The 19,169-nt window shown below is 42.2% G+C and overlaps 3 protein-coding genes across 5 annotated transcripts; 1 reads left to right on the top strand and 2 right to left on the bottom strand.

The window, feature by feature from the left end:
- The first annotated feature begins 1,877 nt into the window (after positions 1 to 1,877).
- On the top strand, positions 1,878 to 3,907 carry LOC104423001 (solute carrier family 25 member 44). Its single transcript, XM_010035454.3, has one exon. The coding sequence runs from the start codon at positions 2,545 to 2,547 to the stop codon at positions 3,598 to 3,600; it is 1,056 nt and encodes a 351-aa protein (XP_010033756.1). The 5' UTR covers positions 1,878 to 2,544; the 3' UTR covers positions 3,601 to 3,907.
- Positions 3,908 to 4,752: 845 nt separating this feature from the next.
- LOC104423000 (PHD finger protein ALFIN-LIKE 3) lies at positions 4,753 to 8,161 on the bottom strand. The gene is made up of 5 exons (XM_010035452.3): positions 7,993 to 8,161; positions 7,115 to 7,147; positions 6,296 to 6,524; positions 5,836 to 5,968; positions 4,753 to 5,323 (listed from the first exon to the last, which is right to left on the bottom strand). The coding sequence occupies exons 1-5, from the start codon at positions 8,084 to 8,086 to the stop codon at positions 5,051 to 5,053; spliced, it is 762 nt and encodes a 253-aa protein (XP_010033754.1). The 5' UTR covers positions 8,087 to 8,161; the 3' UTR covers positions 4,753 to 5,050.
- Positions 8,162 to 8,608: 447 nt separating this feature from the next.
- LOC104422999 (phospholipid:diacylglycerol acyltransferase 1) lies at positions 8,609 to 15,037 on the bottom strand. 3 transcript variants are annotated; one of them, XM_018864252.2, is made up of 8 exons: positions 14,078 to 15,037; positions 12,731 to 12,953; positions 12,315 to 12,598; positions 11,573 to 11,897; positions 10,474 to 10,733; positions 9,838 to 10,330; positions 9,576 to 9,610; positions 8,609 to 9,168 (listed from the first exon to the last, which is right to left on the bottom strand). In XM_018864252.2, the coding sequence occupies exons 1-6, from the start codon at positions 14,554 to 14,556 to the stop codon at positions 9,847 to 9,849; spliced, it is 2,055 nt and encodes a 684-aa protein (XP_018719797.2). In that variant the 5' UTR covers positions 14,557 to 15,037; the 3' UTR covers positions 8,609 to 9,168; positions 9,576 to 9,610; positions 9,838 to 9,846. The 3 variants fall into 3 exon arrangements, with proteins under 3 accessions (XP_018719797.2, XP_010033753.2, XP_018719795.2); XM_010035451.3 differs by lacking the exon at positions 9,576 to 9,610 and having other exon boundaries at positions 14,078 to 15,036; XM_018864250.2 differs by lacking the exons at positions 8,609 to 9,168; positions 9,576 to 9,610 and having other exon boundaries at positions 9,674 to 10,330.
- Between the last annotated feature and the right edge of the window lie 4,132 nt (positions 15,038 to 19,169).

The following is a 19,169-nucleotide window of genomic DNA, read 5'->3' as shown; positions in this document are numbered from 1 at the left end:
ACCATCAACAAGCCTCACTTGGTCAGGCGAGGTCGGGCCAAGCCTTGGTTGGGGGGGGTTTGTCTAACTCACTTCCTTTTTTTTTTTGTGAGTTTCGGGAATACCCCCATTCATAGGTCCCAGATCCACGTCTATGAATTTGTATTTAAGGTAAAATAAAAAGTTTCAAGATATTTGGGGGATAAAGTTCAATTGCAAGGTCTGAGACGGCCCAAAAAGCACTTGATCATGTGTGATATTCCGAATCCTCATTACTAATGGAATCAAAATGATCTCTGAATTGATCAGAATATCTTTTCAATTGGCTAGAATCTGTTCCCTTCCAAGCAATCGGAAAATAAAGAAATAGTTAATATATTCAAGATAATTACGTATTTACAAAATACCGTCTCAATTCATCCTATTTCATCAAATCCGGGATGTGATATGGTTCCGAGGATGAACTGGATATGCACAGTTCCCATAAGATTTCATTCTGAACAAAAATACATTTTTTGATTTATTTCACCTCACCATGCGCCCGCCCGCACCGGATCTCCCCCGACCCCCAATCAATGGATATAGATAACACGTCACTCTCTCTGCAGACTTCCCCCTCGCCCAAAAAAGAAAAAGAAGGCCTGACAAAAGGTACCTCTTCACCGAGAAAATATTGGGTGGTCCGGGACCTCCACGTCAGCGTGGTCCCCGGCCACTCACGAGGTGCCATGTGGATGGTGGGCCCAAGCCTGTCGACGCCCTCTCTCCTCTTAGCCTGCACGCTCTCTCTCCTGTCAGAGCATTTATTGCGGGAAAAACTTTCTCTTTCCTTCCTATGAGAGAAAACGGCCATTCGTTCCTCTCGTTCCTCTGTCCCTCTCTCCATTTGTTTCCTTTCGAAATTTTGAATCTGAACTTTTCTCCCTCTCTCTGCGCTCGTTGCTGCTCCGCCGTGCATCAAGCGGCCCGTTTTTCGCTGATGCTCGCTCGGGGCCGCTGCCCATTTCCCAGGATCGTAGATGCAGCACGCGGAGGAGAAGGCCTTTCGACTCTCCCTCAACGTCGGCGAGCGTCGCCCGCAGAGCGAGACCCCCACACGGGAGGCTCAGAGGCGAGGTTGCTGGAGAAGTTGGTGTTCCGGGAGGACGGCCTCCCCAACCGGCGACGTGGTCGCGGGGCAAGGGACGCCATTGAGGAAGGAAGGCTGCGTTCTGGGTTTGAATCAAAAGCACTTGCAGCCGACTGATTCTGCTGTTTCGTTTTTTCTCTGTTCTTATGATATGATACCTCTTGCTCGATCCAAATTCTTTTGTCTTTTCTTTTCTTTCGCTAGCGAGCCAGAGGGATTTATCTTGTTCTTTTTCCCTACTGTTGTTTAGCTCGGAGCAAGAAGTTTCTGCAAATTTTAATTGAATGCCATACCCACTGGTTTCCTGAATGCGAAATGGGCTCAAATCCGTAGCAGTACTTGAACTCAAGGTGGGAATTTGGAAGATTTATGCATGCTATCGAGCTGCAATGCCTCGGAAAGCTCGAATCTTTTTAGGTAGAAGAAGAGTTGTATGCAGGCAAAGCATATAATAAAAACCGGGCATTGCTTTGTACTCCGTGATAGATCGGCAGCCCCAATTTGAATTTGATTGAAGATAACCCAGGCTCGATGCAGCATAATGAAAACAAAAAAAAAAAGGGAAAGCCTGACAAAAAGGTACCTCTTTCACCCCGTAACCCTAACGACCCCAGCGTCTTCACCCCCGTAACCCTAACGACCCCAGCGCCTCTCCCGGAACCGGCAACCGACACGTGTCCGTCCCGCCCCCGCCCTCGATCTCGACCTCTATCCAAAATAGCGACCTCCCCAGCCGGTCGCCCCACTCCCTCCCTCTTGTCCAGCCTCTTCTTCATCTCCTGCAAACTGTAACAGAACACTGACCAAACGAAAAAGCTCCCCCAAAAACAAAACAAAACAAAACAAAAAAAAAAGAAGAAGAAAAACTCGTGAGATCTCCCTCGATCGGCGATCCGTACGTCGACCGTCGATCCGCTCTCTCCGACGCGCGTGTTTTTGATGTGCATATCGTGAGGCTTCCCCGCTCCGATCGCGGCTCGATCGGCTCCCGAACTCCCGGGGTCGCCGGAGAGAAACTCCACCCGTCCTCGCGTCTCGCCGGAGGTCGGCGGTGGTGGTGCCGGCGATGATGGCGGTTCTCCGGCCGGTTATGCTGGCCTCCTCCTCCTCCTCATCCTTTCGGTTCACTCGCGGCGGCTGTTGAGACCTGGAGATGTTCGATCCTTTCTCTGTGGTCCGAGCGCGATCCAAGACCTGGTTCCACAAGCGGAAAAAACACTCGGCGGCGGCGGCGGCGGTTTTGTTGCCGGAAAGGCGTTCGGTTCGGCTGGTGTCGTTGTGTGTTCTCTTTCTTTGTTTCCTTTTTTTAGCTCTCGAGGGATTTGTACAGTTTTAGCGTTGTTAGCCTGACGGTGACGTAGGAGTGTTTAGGTTAGGGTAAGACGAACGTTAGTGGTTTTTACGGATTTTTGGACGAAATTTCGAAAGTGGATAAGATGAATTTGAGCGCGGCCGAGGAGGAATCCGAGAAGGAGATCCACATTCCTGCCGACATCGATTGGCAGATGCTCGACAAGTCCAAGTTCTTCGTCCTCGGCGCGGCGCTCTTCTCCGGTGTCTCCGCGACGCTGTACCCGATCGTGCTGCTGAAGACGCGGCAGCAGGTGGCTCAATCCGAGGTCCCTTGCGTGCGGACGGCGTTCACCATCGTCCGGCACGAGGGTTTTAGGGCTCTGTACAGGGGATTCGGGACTTCCCTGATGGGTACCATTCCCGCCCGGGCTCTCTACATGGGAGCCCTGGAGGTCACCAAGAGTAATGTCGGATCGGCCACTGTACAGCTAGGGTTCTCGGAGCCCACCGCGGCGGCTATTGCTAATGCCATGGCGGGGTTAAGCGCGGCGATGGCTGCGCAGCTTGTTTGGACTCCGGTCGATGTCGTGAGCCAGAGGCTCATGGTGCAGGGTGCTTGTCATGGCCCTTCTAACTCGGGTGTTTCCTCCAATGCGTCGGCTTGTAAATATCTCAATGGAATCGATGCTTTCAGGAAGATACTCAAAACTGATGGTTTAAGGGGCTTGTATAGAGGTTTCGGAATATCGATCTTGACGTATGCGCCGTCGAATGCAGTTTGGTGGGCATCATACTCTGTCGCGCAACGCGTCGTGTGGGACGGAATTGGCTGCTATTATTACAAGAAGGATGGTCAGAGCAATGAGAACGGCAGCAATGCAATTAAGCCGGATTCGAAAATGGTGATGGCGGTTCAGGGGGTCAGCGCGGCCATGGCAGGCGGGGTGTCGGCTCTAATCACGACGCCCCTGGATACAATCAAGACGAGGCTGCAAGTTTTAGACAGCGAGGAGAACGGGAGGCGGGGACCGACCATCGGACAGACCATTAGGAACTTGGTTAAGGAAGGCGGTTGGATGGCTTGTTACAGAGGTCTGGGGCCGAGATGGGCTTCCATGTCGATGTCGGCGACCACAATGATCACTACCTACGAGTTTCTGAAACGGCTCTCGGCGAAGAATCAAGACGGTTTGAGGTGACAAACAATAAAAAGGGAACGTTAAGGGGATTCTACTCTCTTCCTCTGTTAAAACTCTGTTAATTTCTCTTGCTGTTTTCTTTCCTTTCTCTACGTCCTCTTGCCTCTTTGCCTGCCTGCCCTGAGGTCCAATCAATGTACAAGCTTATATCGGTAGGTTTATCCATCAAATATGTTATATTCGCTCTGCACGATATATGAATTAACTTGCTCAAACGGCTTGTCGATGTTCCATATTTGGTCATGTGCCAGTTGTATTGCTCTGTTCTTGAAATGCATTTTAGGTTGTCCTTGTTTGAGTTTGGTTACTTTCTGTGTCAGTTGAGCCTTGTAGACTTTTCAAGATTCCCCCGAAGTTGGAATAGCATCTCGTACCTTGGATTACCTTCAGGAATCTCTCCAACTAGGCCTCGCCGTTGGTCTTTGCTTTAATGCTTAGCCATGGGACTTGTTATGTCATGGAGTTGAACTAACTTTTGATGGGAGGGGGTTCGTATTTTTTTCAACTAAAGATAAAAATGATGGACAGCACCTGCGAGGAGGGAGAAAGGTTATGTTGTAAATCATCGCATATATAAAAATATTTTTGTATATTTGAGTATCAATTATTGTCGATAATGAATTTTTTTTTAATACATGTGATGATTTAAAAAAAAAAAATTTTCAAATCATTTACTTTTTAAAAAACAAGCAGAGACAGGACTCTTTTTTAAAATGGTTCTACTTGTGCTTTACTGTAATTTACAATTGTTTTAACGTGGATGGCTTTAATTATGGTGGGTAGGGGGGTTGCAAGTAGGACAGTCAGAATGGAGGGAATGGATATGGCACATGGAGGAATCGTTTCACATGTCCCTACACCAACCTACTTTTCATTGCCTTGGCATTCACTCTACTCGCAAAATCTTGACCATTAAGGGAAAGATCTTAATATCTAATGATTACAGGTGCTTAAAGAACCTTCAGCCAGTAGGATAGGTTTCATCCATATCACAAACCCCATAATTAAAGAATCCGGAGGGTGCATCGGCATGCTTTTGATTCTAGTTCTCTTCCAGGTGCGGGGGGAAGACACGGGCAATAGAGAAGGATATATAGACGATGCACATGATTCATCAGGACAGATGGCTGTTTATTGTAAGGAAAAACTAAATGGAAATAAATTGACGGACGATCCCGACATCGGCTTAAGCCATGAACTACCAGCAAGCAAATGGGAAAAGGAGCGCAAACGTCGTGAAGCATCTTGCCTCACAGCATCTACATCTGTATAACCGAAAGTCCAAATGAAAATGTCACATGTGAATTAAATAAAAATAGCTCCCAACGTCTAATTTAAATATCCTAATAAAGGTTCAATGTGGTGCTAGTAAAAGACAGACGAGAATCCAGCAGCAGGGCAGGCGAGATTGCAGAGCAAGGGTAGCGCACTGCATCGCCTGGGCAGTGGACTAATTTCCAGTCCGAGCTCTCTTGTTATTGCAGGATGGGCATTTGTATTGTTTAATATGCTCGGCCCTAGCTGGAGTTATCTTCACACACGAGCCATGGAACCACCTCAGGCACAGGTCGCAGCAGATCCAGAAATCATCCGCAGCACTGTTCTCCCCACATGCTCCGCAAAGGGTCTCCCCATTCTCCTCCTCATCTTCCTCATCCAGCTCCTCATCTTCTTCCTTCTCCGGTAGTTCTCTTGTGTACTTTCCCCGAGAGTCAGATGCTCGCTGTGGGATGATGGCAACAAAAACTCAATCAAAATCATGGGCAAAAGGGAGAAGACTATCAAAGAATTAGTTAGAAAAGTAGACTAAGTATGGATAGTGAGTAACTCCATCCGCCAATCCCATGTGCACATGAGTGCATGCTGTGCATCATAGATATAACACATGCATTGCAAACTAAACCATGAAAGAGTTATGCAGTATCGTAATAAAACACATTACTAGATGAAATATTTGAGGAGGATTACCAATGGATAGCTTTACTCCGACTAAATACTGTAAAAGTCACAGTCAAGTCTTAACCTACCTTTCAGCATGAATTCTCTAGATTGCTTAAGATTATCAGAAACTAACGTAACTACCTTCCTCTGATTGCAATTGCTTATTAGATGTTGATAAAGGAACATTTGAAGAGACGACAACAGTGGTCAACTCTTCTCAATATCATCAAACCATGTAAATATAGCTGCATACATCTACCAACTCTTCAGAAACTCAAGCGAAGTTATTTATACCCCTTTGTAAGCAGACTTGGATTTGCTACCGCTGTGATTGGCTCCCGACGACCTTGCCCTTTCTTTCTTTGCAGTACCAGTCACCACTTCAAAGATTGTTGGAAGGTCATGTATCATATTGGAGAGCCGCTTCCTGCACCATAAAGATAAACCATAGGGTGCTTAAAGCCACATGAACAGATTGCTAGCAGAGCAGAGACATTTATGCTAATTAATGTTATTCACAGCCTAATTTAGTTTGATTAGGAAGTCCATCCTAGCAGTTTGGAAACAGCTATATAAGAATTTCCTTCATGTAGGAGTAAATCTATCAGACTACAGCTAGAATCACCCTCATATCTGTTCTGCTGCAGTGTGAATAGTAAACATCTTATTAGAAATTGTTCTCACTTCCCAAAAAATCAAGCATGAGCAAATTGACCTTGTTAAAGAAGAATGAAATGTAAGAGTAAGATCTTACCTATCAGCCTTATCAAATCCAAATCTAGCACCAAAATAGAAGGCAACTGCAATCAGCCAGGAATCACTGTGGACAGCCACTAAAGAAATCCAGTCCTTTTCTTGCATGCCATCTCTTGCAAAGTTTATACCTAGGACCGGCTCTGGGAGCTCTGGGGGCACTTCTTCAGCAGGTAAATTCACTTCCCATTGTTCACTTGGAAAGCCATACAAGCAAAGGTTCTCTTTTCCTGTGGGATAACAGTAGACAAGTTTATCATAACCAGACATAGAGACAGCAGAAAGATTAAGAGAGGAAATAAATGTCAAATAAAACTGAAAGAACCACTTAGAAAGTCAAGAGTATCTCCTAATTCGACCAATTTGAACATGGTCAATAAATTCAATTGATCCACTAGATAATCGGGATAATCATCATCACCAGATCGGATCCCAGCAAATCTTGACTCCTATCTGCTACATACTAATACTCCAAGTTAGCAAGCAACAGTTTAACGCGACCAAGAGACATAAAGAAAAACTTGCTCCATTTATGTAAGTAAACCAATGACCCATTAATAAAGAAACCAAAGCTTACATGTATAAACAACATACCTGTCGTCCAAAAAACAATTGGGATTATGGAAGTTTTGAAATGAATGGAAAAAAATTTAATCCATTTTACATATATGTAAAAGGGCAAAACAAAGGCCAGCTGCAAAGAATGCTCAATGGTTGTGCACCCCAGAAGAAACAGTGATGATCAGGTAGTCCAAAAACTTGCAGAAATTACAACCAACAATTCACAGCAATGCTATGGCAAGGCTGAAGTAAAACTAACCTGGATCACATTGCTGATAAAATTCTTCGACATCTGCAACAGTAGAGCAAGCACCCTTTTAGGGAGAAAGCAGAAGAGAACAGTCACGAATATTTTTACAATACCAGTCCAGCAAAAACTATCCATGAGAAACTAACAAAAGCACTTGATTCTCAAGATATCTTTGCAGGAGAAAGCACGGCTACATGCTCCTTCCAGCTTGCTCACATAAAATTACCAAGGACTCAAAACTCCAAAATTAACATTCCTGCCTACTCCCCAACTGGATAATTATCTACCCAACGAACACGACACTTCCACCTTTGCAAAAACCAGGACAAAGATCACATTGCCGCTGATCGACATCTCTCTCTCTCTCTGCCTCCCTCCTTCTAAATAACCATGTCGACCTCACATAGAGTCAATTCATCTCCTCCTCCACACCCGAAATATAAACCGAAAATTCAAAGCCTGCCAACGCTCGCAAGACTACCCATCAATCTATTCGCGAAGAATTTGCAAAATCAAAATAACTTGCAGTCCAGTAACCGACCATGTATACAAGACAGAACATGGAGAAAAAACAAACAAATAAACAAACACCCTCCAACCCCCCAACATCACACACGCGAAAACGTCATTCACGGCTACAAATTCCCCGCAGAGAACGCCATACGACATCAACAGTCGCAGAGGAGCAATGCCTGAACTGCACAAGCGGACAGCCGACAACAACAACGGAAGAAAAGAATCGTCGGAATCGAAAAGGCGGCCCTTCTCCGCTGGTCAGAGTTTCATGCACAAGCCGCGTACAGCATGAAGCGTTCAACGCAGAATTCAGCGTACGAATTACCCACAGAAACGACAGAAAAGAAGGAAAACAAGAGAGGCGGACGGACCGGTGGTGAGGGCCTTGATCAAGGCGGCGCGGCGGCCCTTGAAGTCCTTGAAGACTTCCTCCACAGTGCGCGGATTGTACTGCGCTCCCTCCATCGTCGAACCTCTCTCTCTCTCTCTCTCTCTCTATTCTCTCGCTCTGCGTCGTAGACAGACAAGAGAAGACAGAATTGTGGAAGTCAAAAGGCATATTTAAAGGCCTGGTTTTGAATCTTTCCCAATTTCGATTTTCATTTGGAGTTTATGATTTATCCGATTTTACTAGGATACACTACCTTAAAAAGTTTATAGGCTTTTAGGGTCACAATTTGAATGATTTGCTTGTTTCGATGTTACTTGCCGTTGGTTCGATGTTACCTGCCGTGGTACACATAAGAATCCGAGATTTAGAGCCAAGTTTGGCGCATCCCGTGATATAAGTAGGTAAATAAATACTTGCTGACGTGCGAAAACTGATCCGGACATAGCCCGAGCGGGATGGTGTCACGCTCTTTGCACGTGCCGAGGGTCGAGAAAAAGAATGGGGGATGGGAAATATTTCTATATTTATAGAAAAAGGGTTATGGTCTATGGATGGAAAATCTCGACGAGATGTGAGTTCGAATTGGGAAAACAACAGTACTAAATTCTTTCCATATTGAAATGATGGGTGTACATTCAACCTCATTGTCCATGTGATATAAGCTTTCCTGTTTCTTTTGCCACACATTGCATGCATGCTTGGATTTTGAGGAGACTGAGCAACTGACCAAGCAACCTGTGATATGAATGTCTACCCTTGAACAGACTTCACATGGCCATTCTGAGAAACCACTTCATGCTATTGAATGCGCCGGATTAAGGTGCTTCGAAAGTTCCTATGATGACGTTACAAAGGCAGAATACAAAGGGAAGAAGCAAGACTTTATGAATCGATGATATATCATGTGTGTCGAGTTGCACACTGCTAAATTTGGTTGCGAAAATAATTATTGCCTGCAACCTTGAATGAGATATTGGTCCGCTTGCCGTGAAATAGTATACAGATACTACTACAAAGGGGGAGGCGTCAGCTACTCATGATATGCATGTTGAAGGGCATCTGTAGAAGCAAGGCGGTTTACATTTTGACTTCAGTCATAGCATTCGGAAAGTCTTCATTTCTCGAGATGGCAAAAGAGATGCTTCAGTTGATGCTTCTGCAAATGAAATCAGATAGGCTTAGCACCCATCGATGAAGTGGCTGGAACAAAAGCAAGGAAGTGACCAAAACATGCATTGAAAACAAACATTTGAGACAACCTTCTCAATGACCTCAATAACAAGAAAAAAGAAAGAACACATTTTTGGATCTTCATCCATATGAAAGTCCCTCTCGTCTGTCACATTTTAAGTGAAAAACGCTGCTCAAAAGGGAGGAAAAAGCCATCGTGGGTTCAGTGGAAATGACGCAATATAGCATAGGAACAATTGTTAAGACTTTTGTTGATGTATTGGCTCTAAGATGTCACGTCTCCAAATGTACTTGACAGAAAGTTTCTGTTTATTCTGTCCATTAAACATCCGTCACATTAACTTGGATGATTTCCTGCAGATAACTAAGTACCTGTACCTTTCCCCAAGCAGACGATCTCCAGAAACCTACCTAAGCATACAACAGTAGAATATAAATCAATTTACTCATTTCGTTGCTTGTACAGGGACTATTCACACTCTGTAAGTCTACATTCCACTAGTAATGAAGAGAAAGGTTTGTCCCAAACGAACTTCATGGACAAGTAACAATTTGGTATACCAAGATGCAGATACTGTCAAAAAATGCCAAGTGCTAGAAATTTCCAACTTGTCAATGAAGGAAACATACATACCACATAAAATCATAGTGCTAAATTGATCTTCTCGGACCACTTAAAAATGTCAGAGTAGACTTGATCACCTCCCAAGTCTTCTCCAGTAGCTCCAGCAGCTACCCTTATAATGTCCTCTATTAATGCAAAATTTCCCATTACATCTACATGCGAACCACTTTGAGTTCCCCGACCCTCTAATAAATTTGCTGGAGGAGCATGATCATACTCCCTCACATAAGTGCGAATTCCCGAGGGATTGAATCTGGTCTTACCACGCCAACCTTTAGCACACATGAAGCCTGCACTTAGCACAGGCACAGTTTCATCCCCCTCAACAGTGAACACGCCATCCTTCAGACAGCTATCTTCATCTTCACCTTCGAATGAAGTATCAATCTGAAAGGGAATGAAACACTCGGCAGAGGGAGACATCTTGTAAATGTAAGCTCTTTCAGTCGGTATGCCAACTCCATACATGGAGAAGATTTCAATATCCGAGGCACTTGGTAATCTGTAGAGAAAGAAATAAGTACGCAAGATGTGAAGGATTAGTAGCAAATCAAGTGCTGTAAAAGCAAAAATTTCCAAATATAAGTTGAAAGAAGAGCACAACATCCCACTTAAAAACTATTGTTGTAGTCCAAAGATTCTCACTTCGTTTCCAAAGGGTTTGACCAATATTTGTAGTGCTCGTACTTTGGGTCATCCAAATCATCAGCAATTCCATATGAAAAATGAGCACTACCACGTGCCATCATCTTTGGAGCAACAAATTGAAGTAGATCTAAAACTGTTTCGGCGGTGTACACTCTATGTTCAGCTACAGCTCTGATCCCCTCAATTCCCATGTCATGGTACTCAGTCCACACATCACGGCAGGTTGTATTGGCAAGATTCCGGCCTTTAACAGCATCCTGAATAGTAATAGCAACGAGCAACATAAGTAAAAACGATTTCAACATACATGATACAATATGTACGAATCATTTTCACAGGAAAAAAAAAGTTGGATAAGAACATTTGCTAAATAGTGATATTGCTTGACCCAAACTAGATTATCAAACTGTTAGGGCAAAACATTGTAGATAATTTGGCATTGGCTACCACGCATTGTCAATGAATAGTGTCAAAGTCTTGGTAGGCTTCCATAAAGATGTATGTGCACTAAACATACACGCGAGGTTTCCCACCTCTGTAAATAATTGCATCCAGGAATGTAGAAGTCCAAAATCATCAGCTCCGCACTCTAAAAAAAATGTAGGAAAAAAAGAAACCGACAGAGGAACAATACAAATTACCTAACTGAAACAGCTAGTCATCTACTCAATATAGCCTAAGTTAATTTTCTACTAGAAGTTTCATGTGGCATATGAAAAGATTGAATCATTTTACTCCCAGGAAAGCATGAGCGAGAGGCAAATACATGCTTGGCAAGAATATACAATTACTGAAGGGCAAAATGCTTGAATGTGAAATTATAAAAGAGAACCAATGACCAACAGGAAATTCTTAGTTCTCTTCCACTTAGCTACCTTATCTGATAATCAAGATTGCAAAACCTAGAACCCATTGTTACCGGGAATTGATACAGAAGGGGTTTTAGAGTTTAGAGTCATTTAATAAATTTTTTATCTTCCATTTTCAAAATCAAGCATCATAAGAATGATATTTGCAAACAAATAGGAAATAATTTGACAGGACGACAAGAGCATAATCAGGGCATCAGAAAAGGACATCGAGAAGGAATATTCACCCTAAAGTCAATCATCTCGATCTCAGAACTCGGAGACTCTGCTGCATCTTTACCAAATGATATGATCCTTCCATAATTAACTCTTGCTCGAGAACTGGAACTGTTGGTGCCACTTTCACTTGAAACCTGTGAGTCATTCATTATTTGCCTTCTCTTGCTAGGAAGATATCCTTCCTCAGGTGACCAATCAAGACCACCCCAAATTGTCTCCCCACCCTTTGGGATCATTGACATGGTTGAGTCCCACGTGCGGCTCATTTTCATTACACGCTGCAGAGTTTGGACGCGAAATATATCATTGCCCAGGAAACCTGGTGCAATTGCCCTGCATTCAAAGATAAACAACAAGACAATCATCTCATCCACATGGGAATGGTTCCCTCTTATATTAGGAGAGTAACAAGGATAGCATTATACATGTGGAAGCGAAATGTATTCCATCTTTGTCAGGCATGGACCAGATTTTACAGAAAAAAATCCAAAATTATAGCACTTTCAAATGTATTTAGATATATAAGTTGAGAAAACATTCCACCCAGCATAGAGTATTGTCGACACAAATGGGCTTCGTTCGTAAGACATCATGCATTTTTCTACTTGGTTTGTTCATTAGTGTAATCAAGGATGATGCAGGCAAAAATATGCGTCCCCGTGTACAATAGTTCGCCTTCATCTTCCAAATCTGTGTCAAATTTTAGCGGCAGATACTGGCTCTTCATTCGATAAACAAACTAAAACTAACCTGGCAACTGCAATATCCTTTGCTTCAGCAGAGAAAAGCCCAGAAACAGCCTTTGGAACTCCCAGAAATGGTCCACCAATATTCATGATTGCTTTTATATGCTTAGAACACCAATCAGGTCCTCCGCCTCCACCCATTGGAGCTGGTGCCTCAACCCATTTCATGAAGTGCAGAAAGTACAAAACACCCATTGAATGAGGGATTACAACAGCTTTTTTACCTCCATTAGTGGCCACCATCATTTCTATGTGACTTTTTATTCGGCTCAGTGTTTGATCCCTCACCTGATCAGTCAAATGTTAGCGAGAAGGTTGAATGAATTTCTATTGAGAACGACAAGTGTATAACAATCGACTTTTCAACACACCAGTTGCAAATAGTGCTGTTTAACAAACAGTTCAGATTGAAGCGCATACCTCTGTGTTTTGGAACGAGAGTCTCCAATCATAAGCAGCCATATACATAGTCTTCTCTTCATATCCTATCCGAGCTAAGTTAGCAATCAGAACGGCCCAGACAAAGTAGCCAGGCATGAAGTAGTCAGCAGCAACAAGTCCAGTCACTGGACGGAGTCTTATACCAGGAGGATCCAATCCAGTTTCATTGTCCAAAGACATGTGCTCTACCCAGCATAGAGGCCTAGATATTGACCAAATCATGAGAACAATCCTTTCAGCACCCTAGAACCTAAAATAGATCATAAATAGCAGTTGAAGAAATCCAGCAACGCATCATTGTCAAAATAGAGACATTGAAGGCTTCACATCAAGACCTGCACAAGTCCTTCACAGTCATATTTTTACATGCTGTGGCATAAAATGTTTCGATCTTTTTAATCAGTTGAACTTGGGCTATTGGAGAAATTCGTGTAATCTAGCAAGAACAGAGGAATTCATTCTTTCATAAAAGAATTTGCACTTCATCTAAGCAGCAATGCATTTGTACATATGTCCAAACGTAAAAGGTCAACTGGTCAGACCGACTACATGGACACAACCATAACAGAAGCAGGACCCTTAGTAGTTAGTACCCATTGTTGGAGATGCAGGTTCAATGGGAATTCTAAATTTACAGCATTATGCTAAAAAACAGGGGAAAACAGGCCTTGCTCTGGTCCACAGAGCTCACATTTAGCAAAGAGCTTAAGCTTAAAAAGGGTGCATACATTGCCACCAGTATGATCTGCCTACCCTTGCCCTCAAAGGAAAGGAGTGGCTTAAAGTTGAATGAGGGGAAAATTAAATGATCATGATGAGGAGACAAGCCACAAAAGATCTCACAGTATTTTGACATTATCTTCAATGTATCAGACACCTCTCTCCCAGCTCAGTTAAATAAAGGAAGAGTTTAGTTAGATACTGTCATTAAGCTCACAAACTAGTACTCATCAGCATTTCCTAAAAGGTCAGGGCTTTGACATTTAATAATCTGATGACTAATTAAATTAGAAAGAAAATATACGAATCATCAACCTGATGTGTATTTCAATATATTAATCAAGTACTTGCCAAATGTATACTCCACTTCCCATCCTGAGAAAGAAAAACAGTCAACAACTGCACTAGTAAACACCCAACTGATTACGCACGCAGGCCACGACAACAACATCCCAACTCTCTCATTTGACAACGTACCTGTCAAGGCCATAGTCAATCCTCGGAATCAACCAAACATATCAACTTTCCCACTTTCATACACAACCAAAACACGGCTAATCAAAACAGCTCAAACCCAATGGAAATTCTCGATCAAAAGAGCCATACCTCTTGTACGCTTCCCCAAACGTGCCGCCCCACAAACGTTTCCTAAACAGCCCCTCCGCGCACTCGTGCCCTTCCCACAGCTCGAGTCCGCCCGTCACGATCCCCGGCACGAACACCACCGGGTGCTTCGCCGTCAGCCCTTCCTTCTTCAGCTTCACGCCCGGCGGGTCCGGGAGCGGCCCCGTGATCGCCTCGGTCACGTACTGCGGGAACGACGATGGCATCGCGTTGTACAGGAACAGCAGCAGCCACCAGACCGTGCAGACGCAACCCACGAACCAGCAGCAGCTGTCCAAGCACGACCACTTGCCCTTCTCCCCGCCGCGCTCCTTCTTCTTCTTCTTCCCCGCCGGCGATTCCTTCTTCTTCCTATCCTCGTCCTCGCTCCCGTCCTGAACGATCTTCTCCTCGGAGCTGGCGGCCTTATCACTGGCGGCCTTATCAGCCTCCGCACCTTTCTTCCGCTGAGTCAAAGGCATCTTCTTGAATTTTCCACCAACCCTCCACCCCGCTTCTTTCTAAGCAAAATCTCTCCGACCCAATTCGCCAAAACACCTTATCTCCCTCCCCAAATCAAAGGGCACCACCCCGAATCCCTCGCCACGCCATTTCAACTGCAGAAGGGAGACGTAACGAAAGAAAGATCAGAGCTTGACCCAGAGCATCGCCACCCACTTTTTCTTTTTACGTTAAACAGGGGAATGGGAAACTGTAGGAACGCAGAACAGGGGTCTCGATTCTCGAACTCGAATCGCGGGAACTGCGCAAAGCCGACAACGCTTTTTCTTTAAATTTTCCCGGCGCCGAGAATTTTCTCTCCAGAGAGAAAAAAACGAGGGGCGGGAGGCGGAATTTTCCCGCCGAGAAAATAATCCGGGAAGCTACGGAGAACGGAAGAGACGACCGGTCGTTGAATGAAGCGTGGGGGAGGATGAGATTCCAGGAGTGGCTGAGCAGAGGATGGGCGGGTCTGCATGGAAAAGGAAATTATTATTATTATTTTTTATTGGCCCTTTTTTTTTTAATTTCTATTTTTGGCCCGGAAAAGGCTTTTCCATTCAGCACTTGTCGGATTCTTACTGGCAGAAAGGAACGCTTGATTAATCAAAAAGCGACATGGTTTTTTAAAGTTTGTAATTGTTCTGGAAAGTGTAGTATGACGAATTATACGTGCTCGGGCACTCGTTGACTACGGAAATTGACTTCGTTTCGTATGACCAAATGGTCATGGAGGATTGTGACGGGGACTGATGCACTGAGTTTCGGTTGAAGGTTGAAACAGATGCGCCATGAGATGTGGTGGGAATAATCTAAGTGAACCTCGCGTTGATTTGCAAGGAAAATCGAATGGATGTATGTGGTGTGGCATTCCTAGGAGCCGGGTTGAGCGATGTTGTTGTGCATGACCGAGATGTCGCCCTCTTCACATCACGATACTTGCCGGCAAATGGAAGTTTCGTGACAATGACTATGGACACATTAGGAGAGGTCTGAGGTCAAGTACCTAAACCATATTTAGTCTGTGAAGAATACATATAGAATAGAGTTTATAACTTTATGCAATTTTTTCGAGCAAGGGGGAGAAACTTGACATTTGGGTCCTCCTCAAAAAATGTATTTTATGTCAGAATCTCTATTGTCAAGATCTAGTGGCGTTGCTAGCAAGTATGCGACCCTATTGGTAAGAGAATTGGGGGTGGGGTCATGGGAGAGGGTAGATTGACAAGACAAAAATAGAAAGGTCTAATGATGACATTCATATTCTTTACTTGCGATATTTAAAATTAATTGAGATTTAGAAACACTCGTAACTAAAAGAGAAGGCAAGATATGAATGCGATCAATGAGGGGAGTGGAATTTTATATTGGGTGGCGAGTTAAAAGATATCGCAAAAACCTCAATTTGAGAGAGGCAAATTGAGAAAAATGTAATTGCACGAGTTTTACTAAGTACAATACATAGCTCTACTAGCCCTTTCGACCGTCACTCGATGCGATGAACTTGAACTAGTAGGGAGGACAGGACGCATTTTTTGTATGCTTTCTCAAGAAAAAAGAGAGAGTTATTCACTTGTATTAGTGAAAAACAAAGATGACTCTCCTTTTTTAGTATACAAAATGAAATAAAAAGGCCCTGGAGATATGCTCATCCTTACATGAGATCAAACTAATCGACTTTGAAACTCCCCAAAAAGGCCCAACAAGAGAATTGAATTCGGACTCAGCCCATTCTGCTCGAGGGTCTAGAACCTTAGGCTCAAAACGGATTTAAGCTCATCATCAATTCAACACGTATAACTTTGAGATAATACCATGAATGGCCCATGAACTTTAATTCATTTGGCATTGTTATTTTTTAACCTTTAATTTATACAGTGTTGTCCTTAAACTTTAGTTAAATAAGTAATATTGTCCTACACTTTAAATTTATTTAATGTGATCCTTAAACTATTGGTAAATGTTCAATGTAGTTCATAAATTATATCAAAATGTTTAAAAACTTCATGGATCACATTGAACATTAGACCACTATTCAATGACTACAATGCATAAATGAAAAGTTCAAGGATAATATTATATATTCGACTAAATCTTATGAATCACATTAAATAAATTAAAAGTCTAAGGGTAACATTGCATATTGAATCAAAATTTATAAATAATTTGCATCATTTTCCCTATAAGTTCATAGCTTTTCTCGATGGGCCGATTCATGCTCAATCTTTGTAACATAAAATAGACGAAGTCATAAGTACGAAGGCCACCAAAACCCGTCTAGGCACAGAGCACATTTAGGCAGATAGAAATTGGGTCGTTTTAGGAAGAAAATTAATGCTTCTAATCATAATCGGGTCCAAACGAGATTTTCGTGTCGGTACGATCCGGCCCGCCCATTGATCAAGTCCAAGGTGAAAGACCATGCAGGTGCAATCGATGCTCTGAAAGTGGCAAAATCATTCAAATTATACCCATCTTATAAAAATAAGAGGACTTACTATTCTTCGGCAATCCTAATCACTCTGACTTGCGTCTTTCACTCCTATATACATCATCCCAAATAAATTAAACATACGGATGACTTTGATAACTTAGTAAATGCTGAAAAATCCCTATATTCTATAGACTTCAACTCTCTTCTTCCGCTACAAATAAAAGAAGTTTAGTCCAAATACATAATTTTTTTAGAGGGCAAATACCACCAAAAAAAACCCAAAACTCTACATATTGTGACATAAATAGTCCAATCTTTTTGTGTGAAAAACTTCTGAACTTGCTCACTGTGTGACACAAATGCTCAAACTTTTTTTTGTGTTGCAAAAAAATCAAAACTTATACATGTGTAACATATATACCCTCAATTTCGGTTCCATTCAAGGTATATTTATCACACCAATGTAAGTTTGAGGTTTTTTATAAGACAAAAAAAAAGTTTGGAGTATTCATATTACAATAGACAAGTTTAGGACTTTTAGTGACACAAAAATTTGCGAGGTATTTGTGCTCCACTAGACATAGTTGGGTTTTTGAGAAAATCGTTTAAAAAGTCAATGAATTTATTATATTGTAGCTAATTCGATTTTAAACATTTTTAATTTTGCCAATTTAATTTTAAACCTTTTGATAACTTACTAATTTAATCCTAAACATTTCGATTACGTCAATTAGTCCTAAGCATTTTAACGATTTGTAAAAGTAATCTTAAATCTTTTAATGAATTACCAATTTAGTCCTTCCGGCTAATTTGACCAGATATTGCTAACATGACAATCTAATTAGCATTGGATGCTAACACGGATAATTTTTTAAGTTTAAAAAATAATTTTTTTATTTTTATTTTTCCCCTTTTTACACAAAACTGAGGCCGTAGGTCACTAGTCAAGAGCTAGCAACCTCCGTCTCTAGCAAGGGTTCGCCAACCCACTAGGCGAGGGTACGATGCCCTTGCCTTGTCAAATCTCTTGATTAGGGCCCAATGAGGTTCATCGCCACCAGCCCTTCCTAGGTAGTCAATGGAGGTCTTCGGCTCTTGGCCAATAGTCAGTGACCTTGCCCACCTTGTGTTAAAAAAGGGAAAAAAGAAGAAGAAAAATCAATATAAATTAAGATAAAAACATATATTTTTTAAAATTAAGGAAATTGTCAACGTTAGTACCAGTCGCATCATGTAGGATGGCTAGTGCTAATTAGGCCACCATGTTAGTGACATCCAGTCAAAATTAGCCGTAAAGACTAAATTGTCAATTCGTTAAAAGGTTTAGGATTAGTTTGGTCAATCATTTAAGGTTTAACACTAAATTGACATAATTGAAATATTTAGAATTAAATTGGCAAGTTGTCTAAAGTTTATGACTGAAATGACACAATTGAGGTTAATTCAAAAAAAAAAAAAAAGTACCAACTTTAGATTGATGGACAAATTTAATTTTAACTTTTTCTTGTCTTGTAAAAAAGCACGAACTTTAGGTTGATGGACAAATCTGACCCAAATTTTTTTTTGTCTTGTAAAAAAGCACCAATTTTAGGTCGACAAACAATTCTAGCCCTAATTTTTTTTTTGTCTCATAAAAGATCAAAAACTTTCATCCTTATCTCAAATTTGACCCCTACCATTAACTCTCTATTTTGAAGTTAACCTTGTTTCAAGAAAAAAAGGTTATAACTGTGAGCTTGACGGATCTCATCCATAATGTCTCTCAATGAGTGGTGATCTACAACTTCATATTATAACAAAATGACATAGTCTGGCCAGATAAATTTTTTGACTTGCTAGTGAAGTGTAGGAGACAATGAACAATTTCATCGCTATTCTCCAAGCTGTGGCTCAAAGAAAAAGACAATGGATAGTGTTTTAAATCTAACCAACAAGTGCACATGGATTTATTGCTAGGGATAATTGATGGATCTAATTTAAGGGGGCCGGATTTAGGATTAAGTGAAAGTTGGTGATTTTTTCGAGATAAAAAAAAAGTTGGAGCTAAAATTGTCACTCGACCCAAAGTTGATACTTTTTACGTGACAAAAAAAAATTTAGGCTGGATTTGTCACTCAACCTAAAGTTGGTACCTTTTTATGAGAACAAAAAAGAAGAAGT

The sequence above is a fragment of the Eucalyptus grandis genome, chromosome 10 (genome assembly GCF_016545825.1).
Source record: "Eucalyptus grandis isolate ANBG69807.140 chromosome 10, ASM1654582v1, whole genome shotgun sequence".
Taxonomy (NCBI): Eukaryota; Viridiplantae; Streptophyta; class Magnoliopsida; order Myrtales; family Myrtaceae; genus Eucalyptus; species Eucalyptus grandis.
The sequence above is the reverse complement of the archived record's forward strand: the minus strand, read 5'-3'. Positions and strand labels throughout refer to the sequence as shown.